Consider the following 21483-nt stretch of genomic DNA (forward strand, 5'->3'; position numbering starts at 1 on the left):
CTATGCGCCATAGCATGACTGAAGTCGTGCTGACCTGGACTGTAGTCGAGAGCTTTTAGGTCGTTGGCATACGGCAGAGGGAACTATTTGTGAGGCCTTTAAATGCACTTTTGAAAACGACAACAACAAAACTGACTCCCTCAGTGCATTTGGGTTCTTGGGAGTACGTCTCCCATTGAACCAGGCTGGTTGAACTTCCTTTCGAGTAAACTCACATCGCATCTGATCCACTGCAATAAAGGAATGTCTCCAAGTTCCGGAAGCAAGACGCACGTCTGTCGAGAAAACTACCTTTCCCAGCAGGCTCTGCGGCGCCATCCCATGAGCCTCTCGGCTCAATGTTTCTCCTATTGGTTGGATTTAAAAAAAGAGCCCGCTGCTCTGATCGCTTTTGGTAGAATTGCGGATCAATTTTGGTGAACTGGAAGTCCGGTAAGTGGATTTCCAAACGCGCCCCCCCCCTTTTTAAATAAGCACGTGGGCTTAGCGCTTCACCCCCAACTCTTGCTGTTGCATCTCGAGGGCTGGGGGGTGTTGGGACTTGAAGAGGCTTTCCTCTCGTCTGTTAACGTGGAAAGGAGGGGAAAAGCAGTAGAAAACGCTCTCTGCTGGGATTGTGCCATGGTATAGTCACGCCTAAGGAAGTGCTGCGGGGCAGTCGAGGGAGTCTGAATTGGGGTCCCAGTTATGGGTAGGTTTGCTGCCTCTCGGGAAGCAGGAATGTGATAACCGGTGGGGTTTACCTTTAGTGGGCCTGTGCTACATCATGTAATGGATGTAAAGCTAAAAAAACAAAAATTAAGACTTTGTAAACCCCGCCTTCTTGACTACATTATCAGAGTGACGATTTTCGGTGAGATTGTTGACCTTGTTTGAAATGAACCCATTCAAAGGAACACCTAAATAGAAAGGATCTGGAAAAAAATTATGCCCTCAGTTGTAAGGAAAAACCTGATATGGCTAGAAAGGAGGAAAGCAACTCATGTCACTGAAAATCTTGGCAATTCTGAGCAAACTCTTTTGCAGTTACAGAGTTAAATCCTGTTTGGAGACACCTGGCTTTCAACCAGAAGCTCCCCTGAAGAGACTGACCCTGTAATCCCCACCAGGTGGGGCAACCCCTTGCTTTGATTAGAAGCTGATTCCTGTAAAGCCAGTGTGGCGAAGGATACTGGGTTTGCAGCTAACTCTTATCGAGGTGATTGGCATCTTTCTGAAGTTTGAAACTGACATCAACCTGTTGTTGGGTGACTTGTTGATGTGGATGTATGACTGAGGGTTTAAAAGTAAGTAACGATTCCTTTCACACTTATGAAAGAAGACATAAAAACAAGCTGTGAATATGCTTACTCAGAATGGAAATAAGAGTAGGGTGTGTCAGTTTGAGGTTGTTTTAGTAAAGGTGCAGTAATGTAAAACATGGTATTTAACCTGTTTAGGATGCAAAAGATGTTTTGAATAATTTGCTTTTTTATTGTATTATTGTTATGGCTGTTTTTACTGTTTTATTGTTCGCTGCCCTGAGCCCTGCGGTGCAGGATATAAATTGAAACATAAATAAATAAATATTTTGCTTGGCAATACATTATTTTGGTTTGGCATTCCAACTGCTGAACACCTTACAGCATTTTTGGGTGGTTTATTTCCTGAAATAGTTTCCTCTAATTTGGAATTACATGCTTAGGTTTGTGCTTTAGCTGTGTTCATGATGAGGTGTTCCCCTTTCTGCTCACGTTATTTATGGGTTTTTTGTAAGTCAATTCCCCATCAAACAATCTAACCCTGTCCCTGTGTACTTAAACATAAGCACGCCATGTTAATTGGGGAACATGCTCAAGTAGAAGCATTACTGTTGCCCATAAGTGTTCATTCTGTGTCTTGGTGTTGGTAGGTATTTTAAATAGCTGCCTTCGGAGGATTGGAAAAGTTTAGCTGCAAGTCTCGTTAAAATGCAGGCTTCATCCCAGGGATGGAAGTAAGATTGATTGATAACAGCTATTGTGACTCTCCATAAACCACTGAGTGACTGTGATTGCAATAGACTGCCCCACCTCTTGCTTCATGTGTTTATTTTTTAAGGCAAGCATATAGCTGAATGGTCAGGAGGAGTAATTGTTCCTCATACATTAATTAGAGCTGGAAAACATAATTCTGAATATTCTATAGGCTTTCAGATTTTGTCATGCTTTTAACAGATGTAGAACACTGCTTTACAAGTTCCCTGAATGATACGCTGCTGTGTGTGTTCCAAGTTGTATTAATTTCTTTCCTTGGCCTTCTTTCGTCGCAAGTCTAGCCTCTGACTCAAATGTTTGCATAGCTGAACTATGTTCAATCCATGTTTCAGTTGCGCATTTGCATTCAAGCTGCATCTCCCCTGTTTAAAAATAGGATGGAGGCAGATCTGAATAAGCCTGCAATTTCCAGACTGTCCTTTGTTACGTCAGTTGAGGTGACTCCAAGATTTGGTTCACTGGATGCTACCGACATTAAGAGAAGTCTCTATGAAGACTTTTCCTCCAGCTCTGATATAAGCCAGGTAAGATAACTTAGGCTGCAGGGTTCGATGAAATTTTGCCTGGAATTGAGGCTAGCTGGTCTCAGTAGAGCTTGCTTGAAAGCATACAACTGGGTGATGAGTACTTGAAATCCTATTTCAAAAATTTTTTTAAAGTATTTCAGCTGTGAACAGCCGTGTGTGTTAGCACTCCAACTCCAGCTCCTCTGTCTTAATAAAAGAGTTGCATCAAACAAGTTGAAAGTTAGCCATGACCGAGAGAGATTGTAGATGAGGTTCAGTAAATATACAATACAAGTACAAATCATAATTTCAAATATCACGGTTCCAGTGTCTAATGTCTTAAACTAAATGAATCTCTTTGGAGATTAACAGCCAGTATGATGTAGTGATTAATGTTTGACTGGTATCGGGGCAGCCCTTATTCAATCAGATATGGATTGGGCATTATGGCCACCAAGGAGAATCCTAGTGGACCTTAAGGTTCTCTCTATCAGAAACTCCAGGTGATGCCAGTCTAAAAAAGAGGGGCTGGTGTGAAGAAGGCCTTGCTATGATGGTGAGGGACATGCCCTCCTAGGCTACGCTATGCACAGCTTGGCCAGCCACATCTGCTTGGGGTTGTCTGGACAGGATCTTCTTCCCATCTTTTTTCTTTAGGCAAGGGGAGGGGCCTGTTTCCAGGACCATTCTTCCCCCCACCCCACCCCACCCCACCCCACCCCACCCCACCCCTATCCTGGATTTCAGTCCCCACTCTGTGAATCACACTGGATGATCTTGGGCCAATCATTGTCTCTCGGCTGGACAAGGTTGCTGTAAGGACAAAAGCAGGAGGGAATCTCATTATAAGCTCTGTGAAGGAAGGGCAGATTAACAATGGATAGAAAGGGATGGTAATTTCACTGTGGATAATCATAGTATGAAAAACTGCAGCTGACCAATTCCCATTTGCCAGAATCAGGTTTTGCAGACTTGTAATTTGGATGGCCCGCAGTAGAAATCACTGAGCCACAAAGACATGATCAGCCTCTGCACTATTAAGAGATAAAGTGTGAGGAAGAAATGGTTGACTGGAAAACTAATTTTTTAAACTAAAAGACAATGGTCAGTCTGTATGGTATACAAAGCACATTCTTGGATTCCAACTATTATTGTTTTTTTATTTTAGAGAGAGAGCTTGGAATCCAGAGAATGTATTGACGTTTGCCTTCGCATTAGACCCCTTACACAAGCAGAAAAAGAGACTGAGTTTCAGGTATGTTTAAATTGCATCAAACATTTAAAAGCAGTTTCATTAAAGGTTGACCATCTTTTAGATTAAAAAGCAATTTTCTTTTTACAGGGCTGTGTTTCTATTCTTGACTTGACAAGCGTTATACTAAAAGCGCCCAAGAGCTCTACGGTATTTCGGCTTAGTGAAAAAAACTTGAGACAGGTGGGGCAGACATTCACTTTTTCACAGGTAAATAAGCACATTGCCAGTCTATAATCTGCAGTATGGACACGGTTTAAATATTTCTGGCTGGTTATATATGCAATCTGGAAAGTTTTAAGACATGAAAACCTGAGCCAGTGTGGTATAACAATTAGAATGCTGAACATGAACAAAAAGGAAACTCTACCATTAAGCTTAGGTAGCACTGGGGCAATTACATTTCAGCCTGACCTACTTCACAGGTTTACTCTGAGGATAAAGTGGGGATGTGGGCTGTCCCTGTAAACTTCCTTGAATAGCTTTCTAAATGGAGTTGCCATTAGCCCATAGCCTCCAACAAAGTAAAGGTAGTCCCTTGTGCAAGCGCCAGGTCAAGGGGTGATGTCACATCACAGCATTTAGTAGGCAGACTGTTTACGGGGTGGTCTGCCATTGCCTTCCCCAGTTGTCTACGCTTTACCCCCAGCAAACTGGGTACTCATTTTACTAACCTCGGAAGGACAGAAGGCTGAGTCAACTTTGAACTAGTTACCTGAAACTGACTTCTGTTGGGATTGAACTCAGGTTTATTTATTTATTTATTTATTTTATTTATTTATTTATTGGTTCCACTTTTATACCCCCCTCCCCCAAAGGGCTCCCCCAAAGGTTGTAAGCAGAGCTTGGACTGCAATACTGCGGTTTACCCCTCTGTGTCCTAAAGCCATAAAAACCTCTTATCAACTTGTTAGGTTTTTGGCCCTGAAACCACTCAAGAGGAGTTCTTTGCAAGTACTGTGAAGCAGCAAGTGCAAGATTTCCTGAGGGGATACAGTCGCCTGGTGTTCACCTATGGGGTTACAAATGCAGGGAAAACATATACTTATCAAGGTACATCTGAATTCTTGTGATTGCTTGGGAAATGCTAGTTTGATTTATACTTTATTGTCTTTGTCACTGAAGGTACCATTTTGACCCTGGAGATTTTTTTTTGTTTATTTGAGATGAGTATAACTTTTTGATGCCTTTGGTTAGTTTGTTTCTTGTTTTACATATGTGTTGCAGATATCTGTGGCTAACACCAGGCATTGGATCACGGTGTTCAAGCATGACCTCTTTAGGCGAGCCACCATCTTTTGGTTGTAACTCTTCTGTGATACGAGAAGAATGTTCTTTTTTTGTTTTCCCTACTTTTTAGTCAGTAGCCTCCTCAGAGACCTTATTAAACATGCTGTCAAGACCTTAAAATTCAATTGCATTAAACAAAGTTTTTTTAATGGAATTTGCCAGTTCAGAGTCGTTTTAAAAGAGCCATTTGCTATTTTTCTGACCCTCTTCAAAACACTAGCAAAAAGAGGAAAGACTAATGTGCTTTCTGCAGGTTATTCAAGGAAGGAGTCTGGCATGCATCCAGAAAGAGTTAGTTCCAGGGTGCCTCAACTAAATGTGCCTTTTTCAAAGTAGTCATAAACCACTTTTGTTCTGGAACATGGCCTCATTTGAGACTTTATAACATATCTACTAATATTCACTGACTTCTGTGAGTTTGTCATAAGAATTACTAGAGTTAACCTAATGTGAAGTTTCTCAACTACTGGGAAACAGTCCTGGTAGTGTCCAAAAGTATTCTTGCAAGTGACTTCATTAGGTCTTGAAGACCAAAGGCTTTGCATGAAATTGTACATACTTTGATCCTTGGAACCCTTGAGGTCTTCCAGAAAAGGATTATAACACATTTTTCTCATTGGGATCTACATATGTTGTTTTCTCTCATTCCTGTAAAGACGATTCACATCAACCTGTCAGAATTTTACTTTCCAACATGAGCACTTCTAGTCCCAGAGGGGAGATACTGAAATGGGAAGTAACTTAATTGCTCTAACTGGTCCAAGCACTTTATCTGTTACCAATGTGTTCAATGTGACAGCTGCCTGGACCACATAAAAGTTGTAATGATATAAATGTGGCTTAAATCAGTTGACACTGGTTGGAGTTGTGTGTGAGAGAGAAAGGAGATGTATTGCTTCCTCTTTATTTCTTTTGTGCACAGGAGACTTTCTTTCTGTGGGCCAGCCCTTGGGTCTGTTGTTAAGATGCATGTTGGAAGTGCTAATTCTGTTCCCTGTGACAGCAAATGGTTTGGTTTTGTGATGTGGCTGATAGAAGACATATATGACAATCAGTCAAGAATGCAGAGCTTTCTATCACTTGCTGGTTCCTTAAAAGTGCCTATGACAGTTCACCCTGATTATGCTGTCCATTGAATCCACCTGTTCATATTCCATGTGTGGTTTTAGTTCCAGGTGCATTTTGCATGTGAACCTTTTGCTTTTCCATAACTGTTTTGCTCCAAAAGAATATTCAGAGTTCTATAAATCTTCTGCTGAACCTGACAGGCACAGAGGATAGCATTGGCATCCTCCCAAGGGCATTGGATATGCTGTTTAGAAACATTCAAGGCAAACTGTATCCCAAGATGGACTTCAAACCCCACCGATGCCGAGACCATAGAAAACTGAGTGAAGAAGAAGTGCGAGAAGAAATTCTTCTTAAGAGCTCGCTGCTTCGTCTTGTGAAAGAGGTATGAACACAATTTCCATCAGCCCCTGCCAACATGGCCAATTTGTAGTCCATGAACATCTGGAGAGCCACAGGTTGCAGACACCTGTGAGAAATCTCAGTGGGTTTGAAGAGTGCTACTCTGTCCTGTCCCTAAGCGAACCAGTGGTCCTTGTCCCAGGCAGGTGAGAGCCTGCTCTTCTTCCCTTCCCTCTTTGGTTGTGGGGATCCTTCTCTAGGGCTGTTTTTGCCTCCTCTTCCATCCCTGGGAGCATGGTCAATCCAGTGTCCAAAAGGTATATCACCAGTGCAGGAAAATCTTTCTTGTACATCATGACCCTAGGCTGTATCACTCAGCTATTTCAAAACTTGAAGAAAACTTTCCTGCTTCATTTTTGCAGCTTACTGTTGATTCCAGAATTCCTGTGGTAGCACAAACTATGGAATTATCAAAGCTGTTAGGACATTCAACTGCCATTGTGTAGGTTTGTCAAATGATGAAGCGCGGTCAAAGGTATTTTGAAAAATTTGATAGCCTTTAATTTAAGGCTGATGTACTGTTATGGAAGGCATTTAGTGTTTGCCTCAGTAAAGTAGAAAGGTGCTTTAGGGAAAGTGACAATTATATCACATGTTCTTCAGTATGTTTCATGCAACTATTCTTGGCAGCAGGTATGCATGTTGCCTAATATTTATAATATTCTCATGTTGAATACCTAATCTTTAACCCATCCTTGCACCAAACTAGCGAGGTCTCTTGCCCTCCCTGATTTCCAACAGCTTGAAAGTAGTGGTAGATTTGCTGTTGGATAAATTTATTGGTGTCACCATTTTTATTGCTGGGCGAAGATATCACCTGCTAGCTTGGGTGGCAATAGAGTAGTCTGCTGTCCTTTTCTCTAAAGCCAAGCAGCCCATCTCTCTTTCTCAGAGAATCCCTTTTCTGTGCTTGATTTACAGAGTTCTACCTCTCTTGTACAATATTGTAACCAGTACTTGGGAATCAGAGAACATAAGCAAAGACCTGTATTGCTAGTGGTGTCATATAATTTATGAACATTCCCCCAATACTGGGCCAACTCTTGTTCTGGCACTACAGCCTCCTTTCAGTTGGCTACTCCTGTAAAATTGCCATTGTTTTGCTTACTTTCAACGCATTCCATGACTAGTGAACTGAAGCTCTTGAGCTTGGTTACAAAACACAAATGTCCCAAAGCACCTTTAAATGCAGACCTGTCCTGGTGTAAGCTTCTGTGGGCTATGGCCCACTTCATAAAAGTATGAACTAGTGTTCTACAAAACAAATTTTGGGAACCAAGAGGCCAAGTAATTCAAGACCTGTCCATCAGTATTTTGCATTCCTGTATTTAACCCATGAATAAAAATGATAGGTATTCAAGGCTGGGTGTGACAGCCTACCAGGTAACCCATCAGCAAGCATTGCTGTGCTAAAGTGAGAAAGTCACATGTTCTTTTGCTGTTCTCCATATGAGACTTGCTAAGAGAAGTCTATCTCCTTGATTTCACAGTGGAACCAATATAGTGTTTCTTGTAACCATGTGCTTCTTGTAACCAGAACGCTGTGTTTTAATGGGGTTTAGTTTTAATATGTACAGAGCCATAATTTATTTATTTCCGGTCGTTTGTTGGTTTTATCTGTGCTCTGCCTATATATCTTGTGTTCACCGCCCTGAGCCCTTCGGGGGTAGGTCGGCATACAAATGTTGTTGTTGTTGTTGTTGTTGATGATGATGATGATGATGATGATAATGATAATAATAATAGTGTCAGATTCGGTTCAAATCCCTGCTCAGTCCTGAAATGCACTGGGTAACCATGAGTCAATCACTTTTGCTCAGCCTAATTTACTTCACGGGGTTGTAAAATGGAGGAGGGGAGAATGATATTATAAGCACTTTGGTATCACATTGGGGCAAAAAGCAGAATATTGCAGTCTGAATACATTTTGTTGGTGGTGCTGCTGAAAGATGCCAGAATGCTTTTTCACAGATCTTGCGTTACTGTCTCTTGCTGGCTTCAGAATGTTATGTTTTTAGTGGTACCCAGGAGCAGCTTTGTCAAATGCATGAAACGTTCTCTGGCCTGCAAGAACGCATTTCTTAATATACTCTGAAGGATAGCACAGGACTCATATTTTTGCTAAAGCATTCCAATGTGCTTACCCTTTGATAGGTTCTGTAGTAACGGCAGCAAATTTCAATGTTAGTAATTTTCTAGTAGCACATCATAAGCATTTACTACCGTAATATAAAGAATGATATTTTACATCTCTCTGTAGAATATTTAACGACCCAGGTTCTATTCCTTTCTTAATTGCCAGGTATATCATCAAAATGACAGGAGTCAAAATCATAACAGAGCTGCTGATAATTCTGAAGGTAAGGCCTGTATCAGAAACAATCAGGGTGCATAAATTTCAAGTTCAAGTAGATTATCTAAAACTAAGGGGCATTGCTGAGAATGCTATTAAATTATGCTATTTTACATGGTATTGCCTGGAATGGCTTATATCCATAAAATTTTCATGTACTTCCATCTTTTTGCATGGGTTCCTCCCACCGCTGCCAGAAGTGGAAAAATCTAGTCGGGATGAAGAAAGTGGTGCCAAGTTCTCTGTCTGGGTGTCGTTTTGTGAAATTTACAATGAATGCATTTATGACTTGCTGCTCCCAGTGGCCAACGATAAGAGAAGAAGGATGCTGTACCTTGCGCAGGACATAAAAGGCTGTTCGTATGTTAAAGGTAATGAGCCTTTTCAGTCAAAGGTCTTGGTGGTCTTTAAATCAGAGTCTGGAAACCAGAGTTTTACCAAGGAAAAGTAAAACTCTCCCAACTCCTTGTTAAAGCAGGTTTTATTATCTCTTCAAAAAGAAATACAGTCTTGTATATACAATACATGTAAAGGAAATACAGAATTTTGTCTCTACCTTTCTCCTTCCCTGAAACTACTGTTTCAGAATGGGATAAACAGCTATACCTACTAGCCCTGTCTGTATCCTCACCTTTCCCATCAGCTGCAACTTTGATTCTTGTTTTTATCATGGATCCACGACTTGACTTGCTCCTTCTAAACTGGGCAAAGTTATTTTCTTGCAGTATGAAGACCTAATCATGTGATCTGTGAGCCAAAAACATTTCTGTCATCTAGGAGATGAAGTATGAATATTGCTTCCCCAAGCTATTGTATGACACTTTTCAGTTTCCAGTCCATCTGCTTTTAAAAGATATGTCTATACATTCTGCAAATATGTGGATGTTACATTTGAGAACTGGTCCACATGGCCCATGCATACAGCAGAGAACTGAAGCATTGCTTGAGTTTGTGCCCTGCTCCTGTGTGCATTAACTTTATAATTTGTCCAGTGACCTGTGCAAGCAGACTTGTTCGCCATGGGGGTGGGGAATGAACAAACTACAGGCTAGGGGTGGGGAGGGGGAGAGCATATGAACACATTGCTGTAATTTAGACCAGTATGTGTGTAAAGCATAAAGAATATTTTCTTATTCTGTGGACTCATCCTTTTCTCAATTATGCATGTGCGATATTTCTATATGACACTTCACCGACATTTAATGTTTCCTCAAGATTTACAGTGGATTCAGGTTTCAAATGCTGAAGAAGCCTTTAAACTCGTGAAACTAGGCCTCAAGAATCAAAGCTTTGCTTCTACAAAACTGAATGCTAACTCCAGTAGGAGGTAAGAAATGAGAGCGTGGTGAAGGTGGGAAGGGAGGTTCATAGTGGAATAGGCCAGGTACAAAGCATGCATGTTATGAAAACTCCTATGGAAATAAATGTTGCTAGTCTTTTAAGGTGCCACTGGAGCTCTGTTTATCTAGCAAAGTGACAAAGGTGACAGGGATTATTTGGTTTCTTATCTGTGAACTTAATCAGAATCAGACTTGTCAAAGCCATTTCCCTAGAACTTGGTGGTGGAGCATCTGGAGAGTACAATAATTACTGTTTAGATCTGTTTAGGGTTAGCAGTGTATTTTAGGACCTCTGATAATATGAAACTTTCAGAAATTACTGTTTAAATTCCCATTGTGTTCTTCAATATTAAAAATAGGCTTGCTTTAACAGCACAGTAATGAATAAGCCTAAAAATCATGGGCATTTTCCCCAGGGCCAATATATTCCAGGATCATACATACCAGGATGGTTCTATCTCGGTTTCTCCCTCTGCACGGCAGCCTGTCAGCGTGTTCAGGCCAGGAGGAAGAACTCGCATAGCCCCTCGTTTAGTTTCATTTCCCTTGTTGATGTTTCTGCACATGCGCGAACTGTCCCGTTTTCTTGATGTTCTGATTGGCTGCAGGTGGTGAGGCGGGAAAAATAAACCAGTCCGTCTCCCGTAGTGTTTGCATGAGAGCGGGGAGTGGCATGTTTTACAAAAGAACCACGCCAACTTTAATGCGTTTTTTTTTGAAGAGTGGCGGGATAAGGGGAAATCTTTCCAGGAGACAAGTCGAGTTAAGACCGGAGAAAAGCCACATGCGCAGAAGTCATGGCTGAGCTGGGATGTTTCACTTCCTTATCCTAGGATATATTGGTTGCGGGGAAAACACCATGTTAGGGTATGGGTAGGGGGGAATATGTGCATGGTGATAGGTCTTTAGTCACTGCTCATTAGAACCAAGGTGAACATACCTTATAAAGTATGCTGAGACTTCCTGATCCTAGGATTTTAAATTCTTTAATCAGTTTTAAGCTGCAACAATGTTTTCGGCAAAATTCAATGTTTCTGACCTGGTTTTATGCTCTATTTTTTTTCTTTTCAGCCACAGCATATTCTCCGTGAAAATGCTTAGAATAGATTCCAACACAACTGAAGTCGTGCGAGTCAGTGAGTAAGTGCTCTTGCACGGAGATAAGTCTGTTTCTTGATTCTTCAAACAAAGGGCAGCTTTAATTTCCTCTTTTTGTGGATTTTTATCTATCTTCAGGTTATTTCTGTGTGACTTGGCTGGCTCGGAACGCTGCACCAGAACCCGCAATGAAGGAGAGAGGTTAAAAGAGAGTGGGAATATTAACGCGTCGCTGCTTATTCTGGGCAAATGCATCAATGCTCTCAAGGCCAGTCAGCAATCTAAGTAAGCGTTAGAGGATAGGACTTCAGAATTTTTGGCAGAAGGCTGTCTTGCCACTTGCAAAGGGTAAAATGGTCGTTGTATGATGGGAGAAGTAGTTTTGGTGCGTCCTGATAATTAATGGTTTGCGATTGCATTATTTATCCCAGTTGTGTGTGTAAAGTGATATCAGCCAACTTGGGGCGAATCCATTTGGATTTCTTGGCAAGAGACGCATGGAGGAGGTTTGCCATTGGCTGCATTGGTGTGATGACCCTGGGCTTCTTGATAGTCTCCTGTCCAAGTGCCAATCAGGGCTGACCCACTCTGCTTATCTTCTGATGAGACCCAGCTAGCCTGGGCCATCCATATAGTCATCCCAATTTCTCTGTCCCCTTTCTCAAGAAACACACAGGCTGCATAATCCACTTCCTGTATTCCTTCCCATTCATAACTGGCAGAGATTGTTACAGTGTGTGTGGGGAGGTGCTGTAAAAGGGCAGCAAGTGCCTTACTTTTCAGATGGCACCTTAAGCTTTCAAAGAGTTTTTCCTTATATGTGTTTAAAGGTGCCTTTGGTGCCTCTGCAATGAAACAGCACTAGACTGAATGTACTCTTCTGCCCTCTACCTGTCATAGGATGCTTGGCCGATTGTTAAAAATCTGCATAGCAGTTTGCATTTTTTAAAAATCTTGATAATTTTTTATCAGAAGTATGACTTACACACAGTTTGCTGTAACTGGTATTGTGTTCAGCAAGTACAACTTCCCTTTCCCCATTTACATCTAAGTTTGCTTGATCTTGGAGCACACCCACTCACCCTCTGGTTTATTTATTTTAATGCTGAAAACCAAGATAGCCTATAAAAAAAGAAAATCTGTTTGGGTGCCATTCGCTGAGGACCAATAAGCACATCGTGCAGTGCAAATCTGTTGCATGTACACTGCTTGGTTGTCCTGGCAAAGGGAAACCGCATCCTCAGACACAGGGGTCACGAAGTAGTTCTGTGCTGCATGTCCCTTCTCTTTGCCAACATCCATTCTGCCCTCCAAGATTTACATTGCAGACCAGCAGCAAATTTGCTGCTGTGGATTGTATGAATGGCTGGAGAACTTTTGCTTGAATGAGGGTTGCGCCAACTTGCCTGCCTCAATAAACGCACTTGAAGATGAGTTGCAATGTGATGACGTTGTGATGTTTAATTCCAGGTTGCAGCAGCACATACCCTTTCGTGAAAGTAAGCTAACTCACTTCTTCCAAGGCTTCTTCAGCGGTAAAGGGAAAGTGTGCATGATAGTCAACATCAGCCCGAGTGCTGCTGCATATGACGAGACGCTCAACGTGCTGAAGTTTTCGGCAATTGCTCAAAAAGTACGTGGTCAAATAAATTGCCAGTTGTCTTTAGTGGCAAAAAATTGGCTTATTTGGCCTGTGTGAGATTTGCAAATAGCTGTGACGTGTTTGGCATTTCAAATGCAAGAATGCTCACTGTAAACCAGATTGTTGTTAATTTTAAAGTAAATCCTGCAGAATTCAAGAAAGCATATTTTTATTTGTTCAGAGGTTTTTTTAAAATATGGGTATTGGAGTATTAATAGCCTAAGGAGCCTAATGGCCTCAGGGAGCTTCAGTCGCGTCGTGGTTAAGAGCAGGTGCATTCTAATCTGGAAGAACTGGGTTTGATTCCCCGCTCTGCCACTTGAGCTGTGGAGCCTTATCTGGGGAATTCAGATTAGCCTGTGTACTCCAATACACGCCATCTGGGTGACCTTGGGCTAGTCACAGCTTCTCGGAGCTCTCTCAGCCCCACCTTCCTCACAGGGTGTTTGTTGTGAGGGGGGAAGGGCAAGGAGATTGTAAGCCCCTCCTACAGGAGAGAAAGGGGGGATATAAATCCAAACTCTTTTTCTTCTTCTAAGTGGATAGTTTGTTGTCCATTGAATTCTGTAATTGCTTTTGAGATCTTGGGTGCTGTGTGGTTTCCGGGCTGTATGGCCGTGTTCTAGCAGCATTCTCTCCTGACGTTTCGCCTGCATCTGTGGCTGGAATCTTCAGAGGAAGATTCATCCTCTGAAGATGCCAGCCACAGATGCAGGCGAAACGTCAGGAGAGAATGCTGCTAGAACACGGCCATACAGCCCGGAAACCACACAGCATCCAAGTGATTCCGGCCGTGAAAGCCTTTGACAATGCTTTTGAGATAATTTGTTTATTTTAGTTTAACATCAGAAGCCAAGTACAATGGGAATAGTAATACGTGATCTTTAGCTTCCACACTATTAGAAAGGTCAAAGATTCATATAGTTCAGCATTATTTTCCAAACAGTGACCTGCCAAGGCCCCTTTGGTAAGTTGAGATAATCAGCCCTTGCTTGCCTCAAGACCCCAGTATTTGACTGTTATCCTCCTATTGAACATGGATATTTCTTTTAGACTCATAGGGGATACCACTTTATTTAAAGCTGGTAACTGTTGTCATAAAGGGCCATAAAGTTCTTATATGCCCCTGGGCACACACCTTGGCAAGTAAAGAATATCAGAGCACTGCTGGCTCAGAGCAGAAGTCCACCTAGTCCAGCATCCTGTCTCACATAGTTGCCAGTCTCTTCCTTGGGAGGGCCAACAACAGAACAAAGAGGCCAAGGCCTTATCCTAATGTTCCCTTCTAGAACTGGGATTCAGAGATTGTCTCTGTATGAATGTGGAGGTTCCCTTTAGACACCATGGTTAGTAGCCACTGAGAAACATATCCTCCGTAAATATATCCAATCTCCTTTCAAAGCTGTCTATACCTGTGGCTGTCACTACAACCTCTGGCAGGGAATTCCATGTTTTGATCACTCTCTGTGTAAAGAAGTACATATAGTTTTTGCCCATCCTGAATGTACTGCCCATCAACTTCAATGGAAGCCCTCAAGTTCTAGTATTTTAGGGGAGAAAGAAAAAGTTTTCTTTGTCAACTCTCTCCACTGCATGCATAATTTTGAAAACCTCTATCACGTCTCCTACTTAGTTGTCTCTTTCCTAAACTGAGAGGAAGCTTATGTAACTTTGGTTTTAGCTTGTTCTCGAATAAGTGTGTCCTTGGAAAACTTTCCTGTGTATGAAGGAGAGAGAGATCTTTACTAAACCTCTTTTTGCAAGAAGCTGTAATGGCAGCCAAACTAACAGCTTCTACTGTGGCGTTTAACACAGCTAATTAACTTTCTTGCCCAACAGGTCATTGTCCTTGACTCTTCCAATTCTTCACAAGAACAAACACATGACCAGAAATCCATCACAGAAGAACTAGTAACTGTCACAGAAGCAGAAGTGGGTGATCCTCTAAAAAGAACAACTATACTTTGGGAGAGGACTCTGGAAGATGTGGTTGAAGATGAAGAAGAACTGACTGCTGACAGCAGTGAGGTGCATGAAATCTGTGTGGAGAATAACACCCTCAAGGTGACAGAGTCCGAGGACATGGAGGAGACACCAAGCCAGACAGCTGATGAAGATGAAGTGGTCATTGGGAAAGAGGAATATCTGGTATATTCTGCTGGGTCCGAGGAGGAGCTGTGTTGGTTCTGCAGCTGAAAATGCAGAATGTTTTAACAACTAATTTACAGTGCCATCCTATGCAATTAGTCCAGCCCAAACCTGCCGAAATTAGTGGGATTCAATTGGAGTAATCTGCATAAGATTGCACTGTTAATGTGGTAGCAGCCTGCTTCCTTATGGTCGACATAGACTGAGACAGTCTGTATGTAGCATGTAGTATGCTACAAAGTTAGCAAGGCAGGACATATGCTGTACTGAAAACAGCAACTTGACAGACAAGGATGTGAACCATGATATGCTAGTGCCGTGGTGGCAAACCTTTGGCACTCCAGATGTTATGGACTACAATTCCCATCAGCCCCTGCCAGCATGGTCAATTGGCCATGCTGGCAGGGGCTGATGGGAATTGTAGTCCATAACATCTGGAGTGCCAAAGGTTTGCCACCACTGTGCTAGTACATCAGATTGAAAACTAATTTTTTTCCCCCTGATGGCTGTCTGGGGAAGCTTAAACTGTAAGCCTAAGTCTGTTGTGTTCGCTGGGTAGTTTTTGTGGCTAACAAAAAGATCTCAACTGTGTTAGATAAGGGCGGTGTGGACCCATATGCAGAGCAATTGCAATGGATGCAACGGACTTTAGCTCCTTTCCACCCTGCTTGTCTGAAGGTTCCCAGTGCCAATCTGCCAGATTTTCCCCTCATATGGCTGAGAAAGCCCTAATCACTTTCTGTGTGATAGCTGCTGCAGCCAGAGATGCCAGGGACTGATCCAGGGACTTTCTGTGTACAAAGCAATTGCGTGATCTCCTTGTTACAGCCCCCATCACACACATTATGCCAGGCTTCTACAGGAAATGGTGGATGTCTGTAATTCTGCCCTATCCCTGCCTATCTTATGTCTCCTTATCCACCCCCAATGCAAGCTGAAGTGAGAGAGAAACTGAGATTTCCTATATGAGGTCCTTTCTGCTGTCATATGGGGAATGGGTCATACCTTTAAAATTTCAACAGTGTTTCAGATAAATATTTTGCACATCTGATGTGTTAAAATACTAGGAACAGGCTTCATGATTCATTAATCTGTTCAAGTGATTAGTTCCATCTCCTCAAGATATTGGTAAACCTTCCTGTTTTTTTGTGGTTTTTCCAGGCTGTGTGACCTGTGTGGTTTTTCCAGGCTGTTACACACTGTGTTGAGTGTGACATAGTGTGACATACTGACACACTGTCACTAGACGCAGTGTGTAACAGACTTCTCTCTGTGATACACCTCTGCAGATGCCAGCCAAAGATGCAGGCAAAACGTTAGGAACAAGACTTACCAGACCATGGCCACATAACAACAACATGAGGCGCCATCTAATTTGGTGCTGCCTACAGAAGTGTTCTTAAATGCACCTAACAGGCTGCAGCACTGCACATTGGCAAATATTTTCCACTCACTGACTCCACTTATTTTGCTCATTCTTAGAGGCTTGTCAATATAGTAGAAGATCTGAAAAACAAACTGATCAATGAAAGAAAAGAGAAGCTATTAATGGAGCTGAGAATCCGTAAAGAAGTCACACAGGAGTATGCTCGGTATCTTGCTGATAATGAAAAAAATCTCAAGTAAGACTTCCTATCTGTTTCTGGAGTGTTTCTTTGCTTACGGTTTGGTGTTGTATAGATGCAAATCCAGGAGGCTGCTGTATGGTGGAGTATGTACCAATGGCCAAGGGAATGAAGGTCAATACAGTTTGTACAAGGCTTTTTACAACTACCTGAAACTGATTTTGAGTTGTACAGTGGTCACTGGTGTGACAATTCTGGTCATCACCTAATGAAAGTAACTGTGAAATACCAAGCTCATATTGCTCCTGTTCTTTAGTTCCTGACTTCCTGCAGACTAAAACCTCTCTTAGACGTCTGACCAGTCATGAAAAATAACAATGTATATCCCTTCAACAAAGGGTGGTAGAGACTGATTTAAAGAAAGGGCATGGGGGCTGGGAATTCAGAGAACTTGTGATTTATATTGGTTTAGTATTATTCAGATGCCAGATCTAGAAATCCCCCAAATAACAGAGAGAAGAACTGGCTATTTCAGGGGCAGGAAAATTGGCTGCTCTATAGGACGGGACTGTGAAAATGTTCACTTTCTAACATTTAATCTGGGGCAAATAATTTTTGTGGAAATGGCCGAAAAGTATGATTAATTCTTTAGTTTTTTACCTGTAACTTTGCAAGTATTCCCACTAATGAAGCATAAGAAAGCTGTAAACAGCTGTATCTTGTGCCATCTGTATTCATTTCAGTCATTAGAAATAATATACAAGACAGCTGTTGATATAGATAGATATTTATTTTAAATGTACAATAAGCACAGAAAGCATTACACAAACAAAACAATTACCAAGCTTTGCAAAATAACATAACTTAGCACAACATAACTGGACCCCAAAGCAGCTCTATTTGTTGACCATCTATTTATGTTTCATAGCTTCTCAGTGTTCCCCAAAATTACTCAGTTTTTCCCCTAGAAAAGTTGAAGAAAAATCTGGTGGTTGTGGGTTTTCTGGGATTTGTGGCCATGGGCTGCCAGTTTCTGCTCCTAATGTGGAATGAACAAAAGGTATGCCCCACCACACAATCTCTCCTTACTGTGCCACAGCCTCTGAAGATGACCTCCATAAATGCAGGCAAAACATTTGGAGCAAAAACTTACCAGATCACATATAGGCCAGAAAACCCACAACAACCAGTTGTGGTAAGTTTATCCTACCATGAGAGCCTTCAACAATATACAGGAGAAAAATCCTTCAAACCAACAACAAAAAAATAGTGGTTCTTTCCAGGCATTCCCAATTTTGTTTATCTGTAAAAGCAAGTTCCTTCTGTCTTCTAAAATGGCTGTTATCTGTGCAAAAGGAAGTCATGACACAATTCATTCTTGCCTCTTCTTAACCTTAGGGCACTGGCTGCCCGTAAGCAAGAGCTGGTCGAGGACAACTGTGAGAGACGGATGGAGATTTACAAGGACTTTGTGAAGGAATATATACCCCTGGTGAACAATGGAGCAAGGGTGGCGGAAGGTCCACCTTCTGATGAGCAGGACAGACCTCAGGTAAAACTCTTCGCATCCTTAACCTTCTATAGGTGTGTTTCTAAAGGCCAGATTTCTGTTCTTCATTGAGGAATCTGCTAATTGATATGAGTGTTTACAAGGATTGTGTTGTACCAACTTGTTTATCTGTTGCTGTTGAGCTGCTAATAATGTTGGACTGATGAGCAATCCCTTACTTTGAGACTTTGGGTAGTTTTTCCCCATCTAAGGAACAGCACACATTTTAATGTGTGAATCTGCCCTTGTATTGCGGTAAACTAACTAGAATGCATGAGCTGGGTTGGTTGGATTAACCATCTTCTTGAGTGATTCTTTCTTCCCACTTATTTTTTATTTTCTATTTTTAAAGTGTGTGTGTATATACACACAAATATATATACATGCATATGTATGAATGTGTGTGTGTGAGCAAGCGAGCCAGAAATGCTCCAGTGATGTCTTGCAGTGATTTTGGGGAAAACTTTCTGGTAACAACTGAGCCTTCTCCTGTAGATCTGTGTGACTGCTTTGTGTGTTTTCCTCTTCTCTTTGCATGGCTTGCAAAAAGGGAGATGCAGCTAGAGGTCTGGGAAGTCCTGCTGATTTTCTCTGCATGGTAGAATCACTGCAACATAACGTCTCTGATATTAAGCAGCAGGCAGAAACTGTATTCGAGGTATTTAATACTTTGGAAGACCCCCCGCAAACTATTGAGCGACTGGAAAAGCAACTGGCTGATGTTACAGCCGAGTTATCCAAAATCAAAGAGGAGCTCACGTGCAGGAATGAAGGTAGGTACTGTGGAAAGTCTGACAGCAGGTATCAGCAAAAATTTGGGAACTAAAGAATTATATAACCAGTTACTCACAGTAAAAGTATAGGTTCTTGAGCTAGCCCTTTCTGACATTTGGTCTTTTTAAACTGAGGAGTCTTTCACAAGCTGCAAAAAGGATCAGTCAAGATTCTTAAGCAGATGAAGAAAAGAGAAAAAATCCAAACCCAACCTGCAAAACACACCAGGAACCAAAAAGGCTGAGAAGTCTAATAGCTATCCATGAATATATGTTAAATATATATTTTATTGCACTGTGCTACATTCCTAACAATAAAACACTATACATAAAAATCTCAATAGAAAATATACATTCATATCTAAAAATATGTAGGATATCACAGTGTTACAAAATGTATCACAGACCACCACAAAGCCTCAGTTGTAAAGATCAAACACACAGTATCTCAGAATGTAACACAAAAAAGACCTCAAAAGACCTGACGAATTTTGACCCTTCTGGATCTTCTTCAGAGGTCAATACATAACCCACACGTACATAGAAATACCATGAATCCACACAAACTCATTTGCACTCCAGTATGTTTTATATACAAAAAATATAAACAACAAGATATTAAAAATAAATTCAAACAGATCTTTCAGTTTAAAATTTCATCCACCAGGTTGTGGAAAGTCTACTGTCTGGTCAAAATAAGCAGACTTAATGTTGATTAAAAAGGGAATAAGGAGTGACCAGTTAAAGGACCTCTGAATCAGGTAAATCCTGCATTGATCTTGCATTGAGCAGGGTGTTGGACTAGATGGCCTATAAGGGTCCCTTCCATCATGGTCAGCTATAGATAAACATAACAAAAATAAGCATTACTATATGAAACAAATCCCCTGAAGGCAGCATGCGCACTGGGAGCCTCAACATTCCATGACTTCTGCAGGTCATGCGGTAAATTGGCCTTCTGATGGCCCTGACAGTGTGCAAAGCGCATGAAGGGTGCGTGGCATAGGGAGGGGAACATACAAATACCCCATCTGCTCAGGTTCACAGACAGATGAGCAGTTTCTTTACTAACCCTAGCAGTACATAGCTCTACAAGGCAGTTCCAGTCTGCAGGGAATCTTGCAGAGGTGGGCCATCTTGAGCTGTTGCAGAGATCAGGGTTTGTTCCTTGTAGACTCCAGTTCATTTCTTTTTTTAAAAAATGGACCTGAGTTTGTCTATCCAGGAAACATTGACAAGTTCTGAGTTAAGATCACTGGTGTAGTGGTTAAGAGCAAGTGGACGCTAATCTATATAACTGGGTTTGATCCCCTGCTTCTCCAAATGAGTGGCAGAGGCTTATTTGGTGAACTGAATTTGTTTCTCTGCCTGCTGTGTGCCCTTGGGCTACTGACATTTCTCTCTAAAGTCTCTCAGCCCCACTTAATTCACAAAATGTCTGTTGTGGGAAATGGAAGGAAAAATTATTGTGAGCCCCTTTTTGACTCCTTATGATAAGAAAAAGCAAGATATCAGAACACCTCTCCTTTTATGATAGCTTATTGGTCTCTTGTTGCTGGGTATGAGCACAGTGGTTGCAGAAGACTAGGGAAAGATTGCTCTAGCAAGCATAGCTCTGGTCACAGTCTAATGTGATGCTAAGCAGACTTGAGCTATTCTTTCTTTTTGAAACTGCTAATATGTACTACTTAACTTACAGACATGAAAGTGCAAGAAAATAAGTTGACTGAATCTGCACAGGTTCTTCAAGAGGCTACTGAGGTAAATATGTGTGTGAGGATCTTTTAACACCGATGTTCCCTACACACTTTGTTCTACGTGAAAGAAGTGTCATTGAATTCTCATTGTGAATTTTCAAATTACCACAAAATGTCAAGGCACATCTTAAATTTGTTTTCTTCTTTTCTTAAAGAAAATGGTTCTACAGAATGCACGAATACAAAAGCTAACGCAAATTGTGGAGCAAAAGGACCATGAAATAAACAAGCTGAAAGATCTGGTAGATCATCTAGAAACTATCAAACGTGACTTGGTATGTTTTTGACTTTTTAAATCTCTTAATCCAAAGCACTCAACATTTGTGCCAGTGTGGTGTAGTGGTTAGTGTCTGACTAGGATCTGGGAGAGCCAAGTTTGAATCCCCACTGTGCCATGGAAGTTGCTCAGTGATTTGGGGCCAGTCACATTATCAGCTTAAGCTACTTCACAGGGCTGTTCTGAGGCTGAAATGAGGATGAGAAGAGTGAAGTTAGCTGCTTGGGTCCCCACTGGGTGAAAGGTAAAGTACTTGTGAATAAAAACCAGTTAGGCTAGAATCCAAAGACTGCATGAGTTTATACTGTAGACCCCAAGGAGCTTTAGATTTGTTTTGAGAAGAACAGTCTTTTTTGCTCCCGACCATCATTACTAAGTTCTTGTGAAATTTTCAAAGACTGTTTACAGTCAGTGTAATAAACTAGCCTTCCCCTGTTGTCCCTTGACT

The 21483-nt window shown here is 41.6% G+C and overlaps 1 protein-coding gene across 6 annotated transcripts in view; it reads left to right on the forward strand.

The window, feature by feature from the left end:
* Positions 1 to 338: 338 nt before the first annotated feature.
* Positions 339 to 21483, forward strand: part of KIF20B (kinesin family member 20B) — a 48093-nt gene continuing 26948 nt past the window's right edge. For 2 of the 6 annotated variants that reach the window (XM_048506593.1, XM_048506597.1), the window contains exons 1-19: positions 645 to 691; positions 1027 to 1286; positions 2392 to 2539; positions 3690 to 3776; positions 3864 to 3983; positions 4688 to 4826; positions 6332 to 6516; positions 8836 to 8893; positions 9084 to 9257; positions 10102 to 10213; positions 11298 to 11366; positions 11463 to 11609; positions 12795 to 12957; positions 14806 to 15114; positions 16597 to 16736; positions 18078 to 18231; positions 18779 to 19001; positions 20701 to 20762; positions 20914 to 21033. In XM_048506593.1, coding sequence (XP_048362550.1) covers positions 2393 to 2539; positions 3690 to 3776; positions 3864 to 3983; positions 4688 to 4826; positions 6332 to 6516; positions 8836 to 8893; positions 9084 to 9257; positions 10102 to 10213; positions 11298 to 11366; positions 11463 to 11609; positions 12795 to 12957; positions 14806 to 15114; positions 16597 to 16736; positions 18078 to 18231; positions 18779 to 19001; positions 20701 to 20762; positions 20914 to 21033 — 2409 coding nt within the window. In that variant the 5' untranslated portion in view covers positions 645 to 691; positions 1027 to 1286; position 2392. Of the gene's footprint in view, positions 433 to 643; positions 692 to 1026; positions 1287 to 2391; positions 2540 to 3689; positions 3777 to 3863; positions 3984 to 4687; positions 4827 to 6331; positions 6517 to 8835; positions 8894 to 9083; positions 9258 to 10101; positions 10214 to 11297; positions 11367 to 11462; positions 11610 to 12794; positions 12958 to 14805; positions 15115 to 16596; positions 16737 to 18077; positions 18232 to 18778; positions 19002 to 20700; positions 20763 to 20913; positions 21034 to 21483 lie in introns of those variants that run through there. The other 4 variants (XM_048506594.1, XM_048506595.1, XM_048506596.1 and 1 more) reach the window with 4 other exon arrangements.

The sequence above is a fragment of the Sphaerodactylus townsendi genome, linkage group LG08 (genome assembly GCF_021028975.2).
Source record: "Sphaerodactylus townsendi isolate TG3544 linkage group LG08, MPM_Stown_v2.3, whole genome shotgun sequence".
NCBI lineage: Eukaryota > Metazoa > Chordata > Lepidosauria > Squamata > Sphaerodactylidae > Sphaerodactylus > Sphaerodactylus townsendi.